The sequence below is a fragment of the Bombyx mandarina genome, chromosome 16, assembly GCF_030267445.1.
Source record: "Bombyx mandarina strain Sakado chromosome 16, ASM3026744v2".
Classification (NCBI taxonomy): domain Eukaryota; kingdom Metazoa; phylum Arthropoda; class Insecta; order Lepidoptera; family Bombycidae; genus Bombyx; species Bombyx mandarina.
In genome coordinates, this window is record NC_143222.1 from 802,016 (window position 1) to 822,756 (window position 20,741).

The 20,741-nt window shown below is 39.9% G+C and overlaps 2 protein-coding genes across 3 annotated transcripts in view; one reads left to right on the forward strand and one right to left on the reverse strand.

The window, feature by feature from the left end:
- The first annotated feature begins 152 nt into the window (after positions 1 to 152).
- On the forward strand, positions 153 to 2,751 carry SmD3 (small ribonucleoprotein particle protein SmD3). The gene is made up of 2 exons (XM_028179425.2): positions 153 to 614; positions 1,733 to 2,751. The coding sequence occupies exons 1-2, from the start codon at positions 305 to 307 to the stop codon at positions 1,813 to 1,815; spliced, it is 393 nt and encodes a 130-aa protein (XP_028035226.1). The 5' UTR covers positions 153 to 304; the 3' UTR covers positions 1,816 to 2,751.
- The window catches only part of LOC114246748 (O-acyltransferase like protein), a 26,183-nt gene continuing 8,181 nt past the window's right edge, over positions 2,740 to 20,741 (reverse strand). The window contains exons 3-12 of one of the 2 annotated variants that reach the window (XM_028179422.2): positions 20,101 to 20,237; positions 19,292 to 19,500; positions 13,409 to 13,602; positions 12,765 to 12,937; positions 12,242 to 12,427; positions 10,122 to 10,301; positions 8,919 to 9,069; positions 7,021 to 7,204; positions 6,226 to 6,359; positions 2,740 to 4,946 (exon numbers count right to left, since the gene is read on the reverse strand). In XM_028179422.2, the coding sequence (XP_028035223.2) occupies positions 4,773 to 4,946; positions 6,226 to 6,359; positions 7,021 to 7,204; positions 8,919 to 9,069; positions 10,122 to 10,301; positions 12,242 to 12,427; positions 12,765 to 12,937; positions 13,409 to 13,602; positions 19,292 to 19,500; positions 20,101 to 20,237 (1,722 nt within the window). In that variant the 3' untranslated portion in view covers positions 2,740 to 4,772. Of the gene's footprint in view, positions 4,947 to 6,225; positions 6,369 to 7,020; positions 7,205 to 8,918; positions 9,070 to 10,121; positions 10,302 to 12,241; positions 12,428 to 12,764; positions 12,938 to 13,408; positions 13,603 to 19,291; positions 19,501 to 20,100; positions 20,238 to 20,741 lie in introns of both variants that reach the window. The other variant, XM_028179421.2, reaches the window with a different exon arrangement.

The window sequence follows — 20,741 nt, forward strand, 5'->3', positions numbered from 1 at the left end:
CATAATCATTCGCAAAAGTCGTCCTACACTTGTGGGTTTGCGTATTCGTGCGCATGTGAGCGACCGGTGTAAGGGAATCTGGATTTTTGGTAGTATGGGTTATGTTGCCTTTGTCTATCAATGAACGAATAAAAATGTATATTATCTATGCACGGAGCTCGCCGCCATATTATATTAGATGTCTATGGATTTGAAGCGTCTAATTTTTTTGAAATATTCTTTCCCATTTTTATCGTAAATAATCTAAGAAATAATACTGAATTATTGTCCTTTAACGTACGTTTTTCTCAACTAAAACGTAAACATGTCTATCGGTGTGCCTATTAAAGTACTTCACGAGGCGGAAGGTCATGTAGTGACTTGTGAAACAAATACCGGTGAAGTTTATAGAGGGAAATTAATTGAAGCTGAGGATAATATGAATTGCCAAATGACTCTCGTAACAGTCACATACAGAGATGGACGAGTTGCACAGCTCGAGAATGTGTACATCCGTGGTTCCAAGATCAGATTTTTAATATTACCGGACATGTTGAAGAACGCGCCAATGTTCAAAAGGCAAGGGAATAAACCTACTGCAGGACGAGGGAAGAGTGCGATACTGCGAGCCCAAGGTAATAAACAATATAAAAATAGTGTGTATGTGATTTGTTTATCGAGCTAGGTATCTAAATGGTCTCTCGCATCACAAACGTAGTGATTGTGTTCATTATCAACAAGACAACATACGAGTGTTAATATATGAATGAGTGCTGTCTGACTTGCAGTCTAATTCCATCTAGCACTGAAATTGTGAATATACATTGTTCTTAATTTCGTTTAATTCAAAGACTTAAAAAGAATAAACATCTTTAGCTTAGAACAATCCATTTCTTTAGTCTTGTTATAAATTAGACTTGAGTAAAGTCTATTTAAGAATTACTGCACTACATAACTAAATTATTAAACTAAAATTTCTAAGTAGAAAACGTATGCAAGTAAGAACTATATGAAAGAAAGCACATTGAATTACAATCAATAAATAGCTTTCATTAAAATTAGTACAAATGCATTGATTACATAGTGATCAATTGGGTCAAATGAGCAAAAAATAGGTAGTTTGTAGCTTTGATTTGTTAAATGTCTTGTTTGTTTATATCCTGTATAGATATTTTTTTGTCACAGTTTTTTAATAGTAATTGAGAATATTTTACAATTTTTCATTCTTGAGTGCTTATATAGACATACAATGTCAAATTTGCAATTTTAAGTTTTGTAATATCAAATCAGTATTTTGTTCCAATGTTAATTGTTTCTAATCATTCAACTATCTGTTATTGACAGTTTTACTTTGGGTGGTTAAAGAAAATATGTGAATGATGAGACCATGTCAAGTACCCAATGCACAAAATCTCACACATCTAAAGTAAAACCTATGTTACATAATGTTATGCAAACTAATAACTGTATCTATTACATTTGTGAAAACCCATTCTTGTGTATTAAAATAGTTACTGCAAATTTCTGTTGCTAAACAGAAATGTGAATTGATTTGACGAGCTGGACAGTAACTACAATAAATTTGAGCGATCAAATATATGTATCTCTTCATACTCATCTCAAGTATCATGCCAACCAGCATCCTTATTTTGATGTTTGTGGGCCACAGTAAATCATTAATCAAGTGGGTTGTAAGCTTGCTCACAGATCTAGAGGAATCAAGAAGTAAAATACAAATCTTTGAAATTTTCAGCTGCTGGTCGAGGACGAGCAGGTGGAAGAGGTGGGGGCCATCGTGGAGGCTGGCAAGGTGGGTCAGGACCATCTCGACGCTAGCGTTAAGATATTTTTTAGATAGCTTAAGTTGTACTTGTCTTATATTTCAATTGTCAAGGAATTATTTCCTTATCATTCTTATATATTGATATATCTAAGTCAGAAAAATACAAATTTTGGAAATTGAACAACTGTTTGTTCAAAGATTATTATTATGTTCTCAAATGTAACAATAAGGTCCCGTTCCAGATTTTCTGTTTATTGATTTTGGTCACTCTTCAATCTGCTTTACACACCTTAGGTCTCATGGACCATTTGATCAAATAGACACTACACACTGATGCTACCCTGTGGTGACTTATTGTGACTCCCAATCAATACAATGTTTAATCTCTATTTTCTATCCTTATATCAGTCCCAATAATCTAGAAATCTTGTCCATATTATGGGTAATAGTTCAATCTTGTTTTGGCTTGAGGAAATATCTTTGTGTGGTTTATGCGGAGGTGACTATTGTAATTAAATATAAAAAGTTATTATAAACTGCCTTGTACAAACCAAACTTAACCAATGGCCCAGTTTTGACAATGTTTTATCCATATAATTTTAAATTTTTTTGCACTGTAACTGGAGCCTATAGACTTTAAGAAGGCCTGCATCTACCATGAGGTTTGAGATCAAAGTCCCAGTTGTACTGTATGGATAAATACTGTCTTAATGGTCAAAAATAAATCCTGCAGGCTCACACTATCCCTCCCTACCACCAACAATCATGCATGTTTGTTAAATGTGTGTAACTAGGCATCTTATCCTTTAGGACACGACAACCTCTTATGCAAAATATTTTTAATTTGAATGTTTTATGTTCGAATTTAGATTAGTTACAAACAGTGTAACAAGTTTACTGAGACTGTCAGCAGATATGTGATAGGATGTGTCGTTGTGGGTGTGAATATCAAAAGATTGAAAACAAATAAAAAACAATTTGGAAAATAACTAGTGTTTTTATTTTTTTATTTATGAGACACGGAGTGTCAACTAACTATAATTATTATTAGTCAAATTCCACTGGCCACTACTGCTTCTGAGATAGTATAGTAATAGAAGTCATGACGGCTTCACTGTACAGACGCACAGGACAGTGGTGTCTAACCATACAAGCTCACACTGCACATCAGCAACTCAGCACCAGCTGTTGCAGAGCTGTCCAATTTTAGTTACACATTCCCCTCCGCTTCTATTGAATCTAATACGCAATAGGAACCGTGGTGGTGGGCTGGTGGAATGCAGCTTTAAACAGATTGGTGCTGAATCAGCCACTTTGTTGAAAGATTTGTCTGTTAATAAGTTAATCTTGAGTGATCACAGGGTACAGTAACCAGTAAAGTAAATAATGGTTAAAGTTACATGAAGTTGATGGCCCCACTCGCCAAGATAAAATATATACAATAATGCATGGCTGATGTGTAAGTTGCGATACTGTTGCGGTAGGAAATTTCGATGGCCACAAAAATCGAGCGTTCCTAGTTATATTTCTCAACTTTAATATAATTTACAAAATATTTTTAAAACATCAATTGTATCATCAAAGTTGTCACACCCTTCTTATGTGTACCCGATATTTCAAACTAGTAACAGTTAAAAATATTAGTTCAATCATTTTAAGAGAAAGTCAATGGTTTATATTGATTTTAATTTAACACATTATTTTGTTAAGCATTAGCGCCATGGCGCGATAATATATCGCAACACGTCCTATTTATACATCCTAATATTATTGATACAAAAGTGTTTGCCTTTCTTTCACGTCAAAAAGAAGCAACGAAATGATATGATTTTTTTAAAGTGATAATTGTATGTTAGGAGAGCGACACAGGCTTCCTTTAAGTCAATAAAATAACCCATTGTTACGGAAAACTACACTTTCACATAACCTTGACGTGGTATATAGATAACATGCCGACGAAATGTTCGAATTCCTTTCTCCCATCCATATGAATGGGTACATGGTGCCTTTCGCCGATGTGTGCAAAAGTGTATTTTTAAAGACTACCTGACCATAATATATTTATGGATACGGTGCGACGAGTGATTTTCGTTCGAAAGTTTACATATACAAAGCTGTTGCGGTGGTCCTACGCAATGGTTTCAAATGAAACTAGCTTACACGGCAAAACTGAGGGCTCCGTAAATGCGCAGCGTTAGTCGAAGAAGTCGTGAGCCTTACCTTACATTGAAGTTACTGTATTACACAAATATATACATAATTTTAAAATAAAGTGTAAACACTAACATTTAAAAATACTACAATTTCTGAAAACTTTATTAAACTACAACACTAACCCACAACGCATATCACCGTTAAGGTTTAGTACCATTTAGTAGCGCCATTTTATGTCATTAACCATAGCTGTTGGTTAAGCGCGCTCATTCTAGGTAAAACTACACGAGACTAGCCGAATACGGGAGTTTATAGGCCCTATTCGGCAAGTCTCGCCTACATTTGTGTAGTCTCGCTTCTTGGTTTCATGTTGATATTATCAAAGAGTTTTTGTTTGCGCGAGACAGCCCTCCTCCACATTCCTCGTCTCGAATAGTTTTGATTATTCCACCGGCAATAAACGAAATGGACGCACGATCTCGAGCTAACCTTTTTAGAAACGGCGCTTTATAACTTTTTTTCTTTTACTAACATATAATCGTAGTAGGCAGCAGAAGCGGCAGAAGTTTCTAATAAGTCCATCCTGTACGAGTTCTGAATGGGCCATGCGTGAGTCGGAATGTGGAGGGCCGCTCTCGATCTCATGTCTCGGCAAAACATTTGGCCCAGACGTCTCTGCCGGAGTGTAGAGCGCACTTTAGGGTTTTGAGATTGCCATGCAATGATTATGTTTCCCACTTAATTTTAGCGAATGTTAACTCATTGTTGACGTACTTAGTTGAAGGTCGCTAAACAGTTAAAATTATAACCACAGGGTAGGTATTGATAGTTGTTAAGCTATTGGTTGCGGCATGAACTACAAGTCAGTCTTTTGTCGCGTATCGTGCGGTGCTACATCCGACTGGGCGTGTGACCGGCGGCGGAGTGCTGAGAGCGCGCGGTGCAGTCGCTGGGCGGGAAGCTCCACACAGAGCGCGAGGGGCAGCGCTGCTAGATATGACACTGAGGCCACGCCGAACCATTCTAGGATCTGAAATTTAGATTAGGTGCATACAGGGTGCTCCACAAAAAGTATGTCAAGCTAAAAACTGGATACTGTGTTCCAATAGAATAAGCGATTTGACGAAAATAATATGTTCCCGACTAATTAGTTTCGGAATAAAGTGTACTTGAACATAACGAAAAAACTATTCCTCTGCCAACCTTTGAATTGTGTTTTACGCAAGGTACCATTACATGATTCGTATTAAAAAATAGAGCTGGCCACATATCAAAAGATAACAAAGTTTTTTCTTTTTTCTTTTTTAGATGGGTGGACGAGCTCATGGCCCACCTGGTGTTAAGTAGTTACCGGAGCTCTTAACTCTACTCTCTACCCTCTTTCCGTAGCGTTTAACAGAATGAACAGTCTAATCGTAATACTTTTGTTGTATAAATTAGTGGCCATCATCGAATAGTTGAACAATTAATAAATTAGTGTTTGTATGAAGGTACTAATTACGAATTAGTTTTTTTTTTACAATTTTAACGTACTCTACATTGTTGATATTATAGCTTGATATCAGCTTGATATACCTTTTGTGGGACATCATGTACAGCAGAAATATGGAGGGTAGAGTAGGAACGTAAGGAAAACAAACTTAAATTACAAGTCATGTATGTGTATGTGACATCCATGAAAAGTATCGTAACGAAAGTCTTAAATAATATTTCGCAGAGTGACTGACCAAAAAATAAATAATAGTTTAAAAAAACTAACAAAATACGCTTTTATAGAATATCCAACTAAAAAAAATTGAAAAAAATATTCGTAAATTTGAATCAAAAATAGTGTAAGGAAAAATGATTTTGTTGTAAAAAAAGCGTGGGCTGCTTTTCAGGATATTATCAAAATAACCCTTCTACTCATATCTGTTCATAAAATATTTATAACTACTGATACCATGCAGCCTACGCTTTTTTTTACAATAAAATCATTTTTTCTTACACTGTTTTTAATTCAAATTTATTAAAATTTATTTTCTATTATTTTGTTGGATTTTCTATAAAAGCGTCTTTTGTTAGTTTTTTGAAACTATTTTTTATTTTTCAATTTTTAGTTGAATTTCAATTTTTTCCATATTTTTTTTAAATTTAGTTATCATCGGTCCTTAATAAGTATACCAAATTTCAAGTTAATCCGACGTTTTGCAGGGGGTCAAAATCATGTTCAAAGATTCCGTTACAAACATACATACGTCTGAAGCTAATAAAAGCGTATTAAAATGGCACTCGCCTCGCCATGCGCCAGAATGCTGGGTGGTACTTACTGCAGATTGTCTGTCAAGCTGTGTGGGTGCGAGGCGCGCCGCCACCAGCGACTTGTTGAGTGGCAGGTGTAGCAGCAGCGCGCCAAACGACAGCCGCGCCCCGCAGCCCCACCCGCGCCACGACAAGAAACTACCTATCGGGGCTGAAGTATCATTAGTCAATCATTGCACAGCTGATGGTATTGCACTGGATTCAGATGAGAAGACGAGATTACGGCACACCCAAAAACAGGATTCATCTTGAGAAATGAGTTCCTTAATTCAATCATCAACTGAAACTCATGACTTTTTCGCGTTTGAAATAAGCACTTGTATCTTATTGGCTTGCATTTGTAATTTAAAAAAATATGTCATTGTGTGCTATTCACTCGTGGTAGAAAGGAAACCTTAAAAAATTAAAATACAATTATCCTAAATGGCTAAGTTTAAGTAAAATTTTATCATTAGTAAATAATTGTAAATTATCTTTTATAGTATGAGGTAGCGCCCTCTGTGAATTGATATTTTAACTTCACGTATAATCCTAAATTAAAATTCACTACAAGACGTTTTATACACACGTTAGTATTAAAAAATCTCATAGATGGCGCTGTGTTAAAAAAAAACACTACACTGAGAACGTCTAATGTGTTCTATCTCATTCTCTCCGGCTGAATCCTATACATTTATGTGTTTGTGTCTCTATGGACTTATTTTTTCGTTTCATCGAGTTTGAAATCACAACGATTCTAAAGAAGTTTCACTTTAAAAAAATACATCATTGTTGGAGTTTGTTTATATGAAAGTGCAACTCACAAGGTACTCCGTGCATGGCTCCCAACAAGGCGACGCCCACGAAGAATGCAAAGATGGGTCTCTCGAGTGCAGCGAGCGCGGCCGCCCCGCCCCGCCCCGGAGCACCCCGGCCCAGCAGCAGCGGGCTCGCCGCCACCCACCACGCCGACACGCACACCGACGACACCGCCGACCAGCGGAACCACTTCACACGCGTACGAACACAAATGTTAATACATGTGCTGCACTAACTTAGCAGGCTACCCAGTCCTAGAGGCATCACAACACAGTGTCTGGATGGGAGGCCCACCTTGAGAAATGAGGTCAACAAATTTTTATGGTTTAACGACAACCAGATTACAAAAACAACGAGAAAGAAAGTTCAGGCGCTTAAGACTATTTATCTCGAGGCGTCTAGGCGTCTCCGGGATTAGAGCGAAGTACCTTTAAGTCATTATAATTAGGCACAAACCGTTAACTCTGAATGTCCGAATCACATTCCACGGAAAATTTTTAAGTGTACATTTTTAATGATGAGAAGGAAGGGAAAATGATTTAAGAAAAACATCACAACCAACGAATTATATCGGTTTAGTCCGGAGTGAGCCCGTCCGGAGAGCTATTCTGACTAAACATAATCCACCGTGGAGCACAAGATGAGGACTGCCGGCGTGACCTGGAGTGATGTCAAGGGGCAAGCGCAAGACACGGGTTAAGTGGAGACAACTTGTGAGGGTCCTATGAACCAGCGGGGTACTCTAGGACTACAACGACAACATGTTCAGAGATAATATTAAAGTGCTCCAAAGAGACCGCCCAGCCGCCAAGGACTCTCCTCAGCCCTCCTCTGTTGCATGTCCAATAATATTCGACACAGCCTAGCCCAGTGAATTTATGTGCAGTATGTTCTGTCTCGTAATTTCCAGTAATAGCGTAAGGAAGCAATGCCGACTATTTTATTTAACTATACCCATTTGAGTTATATCACATAAAAGTGATTACAAATTACTACTAAACACACTATTTATTTTGTACAGCTGTACATGTAATTTAAGATAATTTTACATGCCAGTACATAGAATAGTACTTAAAGTAGGAACGTCTCGCAAACGACAATGAGGTGTGGTTTGTATAATTTTATAAAATGTAGAGTTGGAAAGTATCAATTTATGCGCCACTATACGAGTATTAGTCAAATTTACAATGTCACCATTAGAAGTTATATTTTATTCGAAGTCGCATTTTGCCGCATTTTGTTAATAGTGCACCTGCCGCTAAACAGTATGACTCCACCCTATCATACTTCTTATGAGGTTTCGTCCATTTAGATACATAGCTCCTGAGTAAATTGCACTATCCTGATCGGCAATCTCGTACCTACTAAAATGTCTATGTTGGATTTTTAAAATGACTAAAAAAGGAGGATTTCAATTATCCTGTATTTTTTTTTATGTTTGTAAGTTACCTCGGAACTTTTTCCTATATAGGTGAACCAATATTGATGATTCTGTTCTTATTTGAAAACTGCTTGCTGCTTCATGTGGTCCCATATACTTTTATCAAAATCTTACCCCTACTTTTTGAGTTATCCTTAACAATGCACATATTATATACCTCAATTACATTGATGACATTCGCATCAAATATTGTTGAAGGCGACTATAATTTTTGTTATAATTTTGTATTATTCAGTTTGATCAACGACATGAGATTGAAACACCAAAAAGGCTGCCTCTGATACCGCTACTATAATTAATTCTCTTTAATTAAAGAGAAATCCCCTCATTGGGATTCCTACAGCCATTTAATTCGATGAAAAGTTTTACGTAGCGAATGTTTGTCATTCAATTAAAACTAGTTTTACGATTTGATCTGGCATTGGAACGGAAAGAGTTGGCTGGAATAAGTCGAAGACCCACCTTATATTTGCTGAGCACGATGCGAGAGTCCAAGAGCTGATGATGCAGATGTGCCAGCAGCAAGCCTGCCAGCGCTCCCGGCACGTTGCCCAGAGGTGACTGATATAGGACATTGAACGAGGGCTCCGTGCTGTATGTTGTTCGAACTGATCTGCAATTATAATAATTTGTATTTATATAAATAGTTTATTTAATTTATTGAACTTTAAACCTATGAACCGCGGTTCACCAAAAGATCCATTTGATAATACGATTGACCCACTTTAGTTCCAAAGATATAGTATTAATATTATAAATAAAAATTGAGGCTAGGGAATCTTGTGAGCTAGTGCGGGTAGGTATCACCGCCCTGCCTATTTCTGCCGTTAAACATTAATGTGTTTTGGTTTCAAGAGTGAGGCAGCCGTTGTACTGTAAACAAATGAGACTTAGAACTGGCGTGACTGCATTTACGTTGTTGATGTATATGGTAACTACTTAACACCAGGTGAGCCGTGAGCTAAACTGACGTCAAGTTCAGCATCAGACGCCACTCACGTCGACGAGAAACTTATAAATAAAGTTCTTTCAACGATGTATTTAATTATTATATTTTCCTAAAAACCATATCTACTAGAAATGAATACGAAAATGTCTTGGACCCTAACGTCCCTTTAATACTCATATGTTGATTGACTTGAGCCGCGGTCAGAAAACGTTTGCCAAAATATATTTATGCGGTCATTACTGGAATACCAAGACTACTACTACCAAGACTACTATAACGTACTGAAATACTATAAGAATACCAAAGCAGTTGTTCGTGATGCTACGTACCAACGGACTTACAAATGGACTGGCAGCTCGTGAAGCAGAGAGTGCATCGAGCATATCATAAATATGTACCCAGTTTAGGTTCTCAAGTTGAAATTTCAATGGTATTGTATTGATGGCCGCTAATCCTAAACTAAAATGGAGCTTCTGTCAAAAGGAATCGGTTCTTAAATTTCTTTAGTAGCTGAATACGAAGAACCATTGCATTCCTTTGCGTTGGCTCCGCCCTACCAGCAGTAGACCAGTGCAACAGACAACCACACAATGTGCCAAATTCTATCCATTTAACACTACCTGGGCGTTAATGTCTACATTGTTGCTGGTGCTGCGGAACTGCTGAGGTTCTGTAAGCAGTAAAGCTTTTATAGTGCGGTTGTGGAGGACACTCACTCCGGTCGATGCATCACAAAAGTCGGCACCAGTCTCCACGTGTAGGCGAGGCCGAACAGCAAGGCGATGGAGCCTGCCAGTAACGCCGTCAACACGTAGATGGCGCCTCTCCGACATCGCCACAGCGCCAGGGTCAGCAGGAGAGACAGGCCGTATAGCTGCATGTCTGCTGCTAAATACCTTAACAAGAAATTCAAAATTTGTTCTCCAGTTGAACTTTGGTTTATAGTGGAAGTCACGCGCGCGTTACATTGCTTGCTTTGAAAGATAATTTTTACTGTCCAATTTGCACAAGTTTTGAGTCACTAAGGTCTTTACTGAATTGTTTTCATTGTTGTGCTTGAGACGAGGTCACATATAATTCATCAAATATTGCGATGAATACGGTTACGCTTACCTACATAAATGTACCGAAATAGTTATCGGGTGTATTTTAAGCATACGAGATACACTGCAGGCCAATAATTTAAGACACCATAATTAAAGCAGGAAAATAAAATAAAATAAAACTCCAATAAAATATTAAATCTTTAATTAACTTCTTTAATCATATAATAAAACATTGATTGTTTGTCAAAATATACATACTTTAAACGCGTAAAGAAATATGCTAATAAATATAACGCCCATGCTAAAAAAGGCTCTATCCTTTGGCTTAGCTATCCTTAGCCTTAGCTAGACTGATTTTTCATCAAAAAATTCTCCGTTGCATTTTATGACTATTTTGTAAGTTTCGGCATACGGGCAATCAATTTGTTGATAGCTTATTGTGATACATTGCTCCAATTTCCAAATCATGTTTTTTTAACATCCCTTGTACCTCTTTTTCTTCTAAATATCCTCTGCATAATTTTGAGCTATGCTTTGGATCATTATCTTCTGGAAAATGATTCCATCTCTAATTAATCGCAACCCGGAAGGAACGGCATTTTGCTCTAAATTTTATTTGTACTGTTCCTTTTTCAAAATTCCTTCAATTGTGATCAAATCGCCAGTTCCTTGGCTAGAGAAGCAACTCCAGACCAAATTGAGCCACCACCATGCTTGATTGTATGGACTACACAGTGATCATTTTTCTTAGGCACTGCGTCGAACGTAAATTCTTCGTTTTGAACTGAATAGTTCAATGTTGGATACAACGGTCCAAATAACTTTTTTAATATCTGCTTCAGTCCAATCTCGATGAGCATTAGCCCACTACATCCATTTCTTCTTGTTTTGTGGTCTTAGCAGAGGTTTTCGAACGTCGACGCGACCATACATCATACATACTCAGTATACATCATACAGACTCATACATCTCTCAGTCGCAATTTTGCTGTAGTCAATGATAAAGGTTTAACTTGGGTTTTGTTTACTTCAAAATGAATTTCTGGTGCTGTTAAGCGTCTATTTCGCTTGCTGGTAACAATTATGAAATTATCTTCATTAGACGTGGTAGCTCTCGGCCTTCTCGAGCGTGGACGATCTTGAAAATTGCCTGTATCCCTGTATCGAGTTATTGTGTCTTAAACACAAGTCCTCAATAACTTCAGTTGTGAAGGAATCTCAGGTTCAGAATTGGCTCATTATGTAAAACAACACTGGCTGAACGCACTTCACTGCTAATTTTGCGTGAATTTCCCATTTTAAGATGTCTTCACTGTAGAAACCACAAGTTCAGACTAATTGAGATTGTTTGTGAACAAATCCAACTAAGCTCAGGTAATAAGAATTCGGAAACACGTGTTTGCAGAAGCTAAATAATCTTAATTATTGACCAATGCGAAACAAAAAAAGTAATTAGTAATGAGCAATTGTAAAGATATTATTATGACTCTACCATCTGGCTCTAACCCAACGTTTGTCCGTGTTTGAAAACAATAGATTTTTTTGTCCAATAACTCATTTAACTCACAGCTGTTTACGTTCAGTAAACAAAAGGATTACTTCTTTAAATATTCAATATTAACAATAGAATATGTAGATGTGCATTTCTTTTATTTGTCTTATGGGATTTTATTACAATTAATAGATAATTATGTTGTTAAGTGCGGTCTTAAATTTATGGCCGGCAGTGTAACCAAAAAAGTAATTCAAAGCTAATATAAAATGCAAATGCAAACACAATATTAAATTACCAAGTCTGTATGAGACACTTGTCGTTTGCATAGACAATATTATTCAAGTACAGCAGATGGGTCCACCACTTGTTCCTGCAGATGTTGACCTCGGCCTCGATGAGCGGGGTCCACATCGGGCCCGACCCGGCGCGGCTCCACCAGCTCGCAGCGAACCAAACCACCACGAAGTAACTAGGACTCACTCTGCGGAACACATCTTGATAGTATTTGATGGGCAAGACGTTAATTTCACCTAAATTTCAGCGAGCTTATTATTCATCATTATCATATCAAAGAGGCCTACAAGTTAGCGTCGCAGCCTCTCACAGCATGTCCCGGGATGTACAGTGCCATCCACATATTAGACCGGCCCGGCGTCCGTGTAACTGTTGTTGTTGTCAGTGCTTCTACCAACATCAGAGCCTGATCTCGCTCGGTGACGCTGGCATAGCCCTCTAAGGCTACCAGCTTAGGTAGTAAAAAAAGAGGCTTACTGCTGAAAGTGACCCCTTCCTAGTGCAACTTACACGTTTTGTCTTACCTTATGATCCTGTTAATCATAGTATCGAAGAAAGTGCGCACGACAGGCACCTGCTCTCCCCGTCGTCTCTGCTGCAGCAGCTTGTGTGCGAGCAGGAAGGAAGACATCATGAAGAAAATCTGCACCACGAGCGTGCTGTTCGCCATCAGCATTGCATCCAGGGCTCGACGGGTCTGTTATGGAATGTCCATAAGTGCTTAGCTCTTCTCGATGACAACGTTCATATTGAAAAGGTACTCAACAGACTTTCATGGAAAGCTTAGAACAATTAACTACCTATATCTCTATATATAAAAATGAATTGCTGTTCGTTGGTCTCGCTAAAACTCGAGAAGGGCTGGACCGATTTGGCTAATTTTGGTCTTGTATTATTCGTGGAAGTCCAGAGAAGGTTTAAAAGGTAGATAAATATGAAAACGCTCCGAATTAAATAAAAACAACAATTTTGTTTTTCCTTTGGTGTGTCCCCCGTCAGACGGAATCCTTTTGTTTGTTTTAAATTTATTTTGTACAAAAGCTTAGGTCTTTTATTTATCGATTGAGGCACTATGAAGTCTGCGGGGCCAGCTAGTGTAAAATAAAAATATAATCTCTACTGGCTCCGGACCATACAAACACCACACTGAGACAGTATATTTGAATACCTGTTCATATCTCCTGGTGTCGGCCAGAAAAGTATGCGTTGTGATCCAGCACACGTGCTCTATTATGACACACATCATGCAGAGGACCCTGAGCCCATCAAACGCGCGAAGGTCAGTCTCCGAAGAGCAGGGTGGTGGAGCAAGTAACGAGCGCCAACAACCGGGAATTGAGAATGAGAGCGCCCATGCAGCACCTGAGGATTTATTTGAGTTAATGATACTGAATTAGAAATAGCATGAATAATATTACTAATTTATTTATGCACTTTTTCTTAGATTGGTCAAGGACCTCGTGGCCTACTGGTCTTAAGTGGTTACCGTGGCCCGTAGAAATCATAACGTGAATGTTGCCGTCACCTTGAGGCGTGAGATCGAACCCTTGCATATTGGATTATACAACGGCGGCCCCAGATATGACCGCTTCGCCGTAGAAAATTGGTACACCCTGGCGGGCTCCAGTAGTTACGCAATTTTATAATTTTGCAGGTTTGATCTTTATAATACGACATCAATTTCTTCTTTGTGGAAGTGTGTACATGTGTAAAGTACGCACTCCTTGAGAATAAATGGTACCTGTCTGAACCATTTGAACATCGGCACAGTCGCATCCTTCAATACGAGTTCACCGGCGGTCCTATCGACTTAGAAACAACTTTAAAAAAGAACATACTATAACTGCCTTGACACCCTCAAAGTTTGATATAAAAAGGAAAAGATCCAGAAAATTGACAGTATGTTTGAGTTGTTGACGATTACATGTATGTAAGTATTGTCTGCATGTACTCTATAATTATGCTCTTTATTGCATAGGCTCGTCTCTCATCAGCGGCGCTGTAACCTGACGCCGCCGGTGACGTCAGCGCGGCCTGACGGCACCTGAACTGCTTGCCCCGTTGAATTTATTGTGAAGTTTGCGAAAATAAACGGTTTTGTCATGGAATTGATTTATTATTTATTTCTCTTGTAGAAGACTCTCCGTAATGAACAGCCTCCTGAGTAATGCATGAAACGACATGGGTCCAACCCTAGCCCATCCTCTGCCACCTCTAATTGTTGCTACTAATTCCATTATCGGATTCGTATTAGCAGTTTCCTATCCTCAATTGCCTTCTCCTTCTTACAGGCATGTTGTTATTATAGCCTTCCTGTCTACAGTTTTGAATTCCTTTAGCGGTGGTACTGTATATCGTAGGTGCGCGAAATGAGTAGCCATTTCGACAAAGCGGCACGATACGAGAACCCTCTCATCGTGGCCGTCGGTAACTACATTCCCGATCCTGCGGACAGAATGGAAAGCAGTCGACGTCGCCTCAAACACGTCATTTCGGATCCTCCCGATCCACTAACGGTGCTTTTAAGTACATCAAGCACCGGCCAACGTTGTCGTCGAACCCGTCGCTTGCGACGAAAGGCTCGACGAGTAAATTAATCCTCAGACAGAGCCCACTGAGTTTCTCGCCGGATCTTCTCAGTGGTAGATTCTGCGAAGCACGGCTCTTGCTAGGGTTCGTGTTAGCAACGTCGTCAGGTTTGAGCCCCGTGAGCTCACCTACTAGTTAAGGTTAAGCTGATATAGCCTCTCAAGGCTCTCAACTTAGGTAGGAAAAAAAAGCGATAAGTAGTGCCATCTGAGTTGTTCTTGCTGCGAAGTATTGGCGTGTGTGCCTGTGTGTCCCGATTTCAAGGGAATAGCAGCCGCGGCACAGGGTGCTTGGGATTTAGGCCTTATGTCTAATTCTTTCCGGAATTTCGTCTAAAATGCTAAGTAAAATAAATATTATTCACAAGCTTAAATATTTTTTGTTGATGATTCATACATACAACAAAACATATTTAATTAGGATAAAAGCTTGTTGAATAACATAATATTTACATTATCTGAGTAAGTACATAATATAATGCTGAAATAAGGAATTCCCAATAATAAGTCAGGGACGACCACAGGGGACGACACATTTACAATAACAACAGGTTGTTGACACACCGTGCTCTCAGTGACCACGTGTCTGCAGAATTTGTAATAACCGAAACTATCCCGCGGTAAAGAAATAAATAATATTTCACATCACACGATAATCATTTAACAATGACAGTACTAATCTGTATATTTTTTAAATAACATGTGATTGAGTTTTTTCGAATGCTTTCCTTTAATAAATACTTATCTACCGTACAGTGCAAGGTTGCTCACTCCACGTCCATGGGTGGGAGCAAGGTTGCTCACTCCACGTCCATGGGTGGGAGCAAGGTTGCTCACTCCACGTCCATGGGTGGGAGCAAGGTTGCTCACTCCACGTCCATGGGTGGGAGCAAGGTTGCTCACTCCACGTCCATGGGTGGGAGCAAGGTTGCTCACTCCACGTCCATGGGTGGGAGCAAGGTTGCTCACTCCACGTCCATGGGTGGGAGCAAGGTTGCTCACTCCACGTCCATGGGTGGGAGCAAGGTTGCTCACTCCACGTCCATGGGTGGGAGCAAGGTTGCTCACTCCACGTCCATGGGTGGGAGCAAGGTTGCTCACTCCACGTCCATGGGTGGGAGCAAGGTTGCTCACTCCACGTCCATGGGTGGGAGCAAGGTTGCTCACTCCACGTCCATGGGTGGGAGCAAGGTTGCTCACTCCACGTCCATGGGTGGGAGCAAGGTTGCTCACTCCACGTCCATGGGTGGGAGCAAGGTTGCTCACTCCACGTCCATGGGTGGGAGCAAGGTTGCTCACTCCACGTCCATGGGTGGGAGCAAGGTTGCTCACTCCACGTCCATGGGTGGGAGCAAGGTTGCTCACTCCACGTCCATGGGTGGGAGCAAGGTTGCTCACTCCACGTCCATGGGTGGGAGCAAGGTTGCTCACTCCACGTCCATGGGTGGGAGCAAGGTTGCTCACTCCACGTCCATGGGTGGGAGGAATCCTTCGAACCTCTGGGTCACTTTAGACTTCAAATAATGTATTGTGGCTACTGCCATTTTCATTGAGAAATAATTTAAATAAGTATTTGTAGTTGTATATTAGATCGAAATCAATATTTAAAGATTTATAAAGACTTATACTACTGGTTTGAATGTAAATTATTGTATTATTCATCTATTTTCATTTGTGTGCAATGCTAAGCACCGGCCTAACGAATATCAACCAAACCGTGACCAAATGATCTAATGATTTGAAAGCAGCGTGATGCTAACGCGTGTACGTTATGTAACTTTGTCATAAAACAAGCAGATGAACTTATACTTTTGCGAGAAATATACAACAAATTGGCTAAAATGTTGTGTTTGTGTTTCCTGTTAGTGTAAAAAGGCTGACGAGCTCATGGCCCGCCAGGTGTTAAGTGACTGCTGGAGCCCGATATCACAACGTTAATGTTTCTAGCTTACTTTTAGAAATCATCACAACTGGTGGTAGGACCCCTCGTGAGTCCGCACGGGTAGGTACCACCACCCCGCCTATTTCTGCCGTGAAGCAGTAATGAGTTTCGGTTTGAAGGGTGGGGCAGTCGTTGTAACCATACTTGAGACCTTAGAACTTATATCTCAAGGTGGGTGGCGCATTTACCTTGTAGATGTCTATGGGCTCCAGTAACCACTTACCACCAGGTAAGCTGTGAGCTCGTCCACCCATCTAAGCAATAAAAAATAAAAATGAATATTTTTAGATCTTATTTCGGTCAGAGGATCTCTGTGATGTAACTCTAAGGCACCGGTCACGTTCGTCACTTTTGTATTTAACGCGAATAAATGATAAATCACATCTACATCGGGAGAACTTTTACTCTTTATGATGAATCCAATAAACACGGCTATAGACGGAGCGGATGGTCTACATTGTAAATACAACAACTGTCTACTGATGTGATACTAGCATACTGGTCAGAGGGCGCTGGCGATACGTCAATTTTCAGTTAGGACATGTAGACAATGGCCTGGACATTAGTTTAGTACATCAGCACACATTGATGACATGACCATTTTGTAGGCGCCAGTTTCGTTTAGAGATCATTATAATAATACGTAATCCCCAGCATTTATTAGCTAATAATATATTGGGTGTATATTTAATAGCTGCTGAGGCTGTCTTGCCAATCGGAACACGTGGTTACTAAGCGACCGAAAACATTGGATCGTTTGGAACCTCTGGGTCTGCGGAGGGACTTCGGTTCCCTTTGCATTTTGTACCGTATGTTCCATATGGAGTGCTCTGAGGAACTGTTTGAGATGATTCCACCATCACGTTTTTACCATCGCACCGCCCGCCACCGGAGTAGAGTTCATTTATATTAGCTGGAGCCACTGCGTTCATTCACATTGCGTTTCCAGAGATCTTTTTTGCCATGTACCATCCGGCTTTAGAATGAGCTCCCTTCCACGGTGTTTAAGTAATCTTCATAATATTACCAGTAATAGTATAATAGTTAATAAGGAAACGGCTTAAAATCATCAATCTCGAGATAAGAGTTCTTCTTCTCCTGGCAATGCTGGGAGCATATACAATAGAGAAATAAATACACTAAGATCACCAAGCGAGATGCTACAAAGATACTTTGAACAGGTATCGAACCTTGACTCTGTAATGGCTAATGCCACAGAATCAGGCCAAACCTTGATAGGGAATTAATCTAGTAAATAATATCTTCCTATAAAATGTATACCGTTTGAAATATCTAGTAATAAATACAACAGGCAACAGTGCAGACACCCATCAGCGGTGTCGGTCACAGTTAGATAATCGCTAGACCGGCTCTGGGTTGCGACACAGCGATCCTGCGCGACTGTCGCTGGCCACCGCCGCCACGCCGCGCCGCCACGGGACGGTGAATGGTGAACGGTGAAATATCAACACTCGTTTATAGAATCGAATATCAAATCCGTAAAAATCATAACTTTGGCATTTCGGTGAGTCCGCCCTGGTGGGTGTCCGCTCTTCTAGACACTTTTATTGCAAAGTATACCATGGAAATTCAATACAGTTCTAGATTATCAACAATTATAGGTCGCAGGCTACTCAGAAATAATTGTCATCGCTATAAAATCGCCCGTGTCCTGAAGGATAGACGCTGAGTACACACTCGTATCGAGCGATGCGACAATGCCGGTGTCAAGTATCGCAGTCGGGTCCCAATTTTTGTACGGAAATAACGTACTCAACGCGTACTCACGATCGAGTTCCACGATGAAGTTTGAGGTTAGAATTAAACAATTAAATAGCGCCTTGTAGAAAAACAGTCGCTGGAAAACAAACTGGACCAGAGCACCGAATGAGACAATTCTAAGTGGCTGCTGAACATTTTTGTATATACGGCTATACGGTGCACAAGCATTTAAAATACATTTAATATGTTAAGCTGTACTGGAATAACATTAAAAAATATAAATCTTTAGTGTTGCTAGTGTGTTGTTGACGTCGTCGTCGTGGCCTAAAGGATAAGACGTCCGGTGCATTCGTATCGAGCGATGCACCGGTGCTCGAATCCCGCAGGCGGGTACAAATTTTTCTGATGAAATACGTACCTACTTAACAAATGTTCACGATCGGCTTCCATGGTGAAGGAATAACATCGTGTAATAAAAATCAAACCCGCAAAATTATAATTTGCGTAATTACTGGTAGTTGGACCTCATGTGAGTCCGCACGGGTAGGTACCACCACCCCGCCTATTTCTGCCATGAAGCAGTAATGCGTTTCGTCTTGAAGGATGGGGCAGCCGTTGTAACTATACTGAGACCATAGAACTTAAATCGCAAGGTGGGTGGCGCATTTACGTTGTAAATGTCTATGGGCTCCAGTAACCACTTAACGCCAGGTGGGCTGTGAGCTCGCCGATCCATCTAAGCAATAAAAAAAAAAAATCTTTCGATTGTCCCTGGGTTACCGTAATACTTAAATCTTACCTTTCTTCGCGTGATCTGACAGTGTTAAATCAAGAACAGTGGAAACTGCGCAGAGGGCGAGTAGAATGGCCACAAATCCAGCGAACGCACGCTCGTTGGTAGATAAGCCATCAGGATTGACTTCTCCTCTTCGGCAGTACTCCAGCTGGTACAGCCGCGAGGATAGGTTATATGAAAGCATTGTGCTTTCATTGACGCAGCTCTCGAACCTGGTAAAATACTCTCATTAGAGCCAGATATCAAATTAAACTGGTATTTAGCTTATTTATGTTCATCATCAAGATTCGTATGTCGCGCATGGGTTAAGAACAGGAGAAGAAAAAAGGTAATTTGTTGCAGTCGTTGTTGTTGCATTATATCAAACTCTATCGAAGCAGAATTTATCCCTACTACCTGGAAACCCTTAAGCAACAGCGATTTTCAGAAGATTATTTTACAACTTATCGTAGTTATGTATCATAATTTGTTTATTTGAAAGTAACGTACAGAAAAGACCATGCATTCCACACGTAGGTATCATATTTAGACGGAGCCTTTTCATAAGAGTACTCTCCATTTCAAAAGGGTGGTCACGACCCTCAGCAATGAGGAATACGACGCAAGGAGGAGGACTCTATTTCAGAGTAATAGAGATGAGGTATCATCTCGATACAAGTGATTTACTGAACACCGGCTCTCATCAGTCCTCTGCTAGATACAGGTCTTTCGCGACACATGCAGCTCGGTTTTCGACTCGCGTAGCTTTAAGCTTCATAAGATCCAAGCTAATTTAGAACACCTAATACTGGTTCCTCTTTTAACTTCCTCACCATTCAGCGAAAGCAGCATTGTTTTCTCCCTGACCCGGATGTTGCTGGGGAGCAAGCTGCCTACATCTCTGCGAGACGCACAAGCCCCGGTGCAGCCGAGTGTGATTGAAGTTGTCCACCCAGTTGGCTGAATAGCGCTGTACAATCAGTTAATCAATTTAACATACGTTCCAAATTTGAGGATCGCGAACTTTATTTTATCTCCTGAACTAGAAACATACGCATTCGAGAATGGAACAATCTAGATACCGAATACTAGACGTCCTCAATAAAGATGCTCAAAAGAGACTTTGACCACAAGTCAAACATAGGATAGTTAGCTCACCGATATCGGCGATACCAAGGCTACAAGCGTATTGGCCCTTAATGTACTATTGTTATTGGAATGGATAGTGGTTTCCTTTATGAACCAGTAACCCGTTAGCTAACAAGTAACCAGTTACCAGTTCATTTATACAATTCTGATATTTTATAAGTCGTTTTTGTCTAATTTTGACTTCCACGGTGAAGGAATAACATCGTATAATAATCCCGCAAACTCAATCAAACCCGCAAAATTATAATTTGCGTAATCACTGATGGTAGTACCTCTGGGGAGTCCGCACGGGTAGGTACCACCACCCCGCCTATTTCCGCCGTGA

Excerpts from the sequence above, each read along its gene's own strand:
- SmD3 (XM_028179425.2), top strand. The coding sequence starts at position 305 with ATGTCTATCGGTGTGCCTATTAAAGTACTTCACGAGGCGGAAGGTCAT. Across the intron at positions 615-1,732 it reads TGCGATACTGCGAGCCCAAG|CTGCTGGTCGAGGACGAGCA; the intron begins GTAATAAACAAT and ends TGAAATTTTCAG.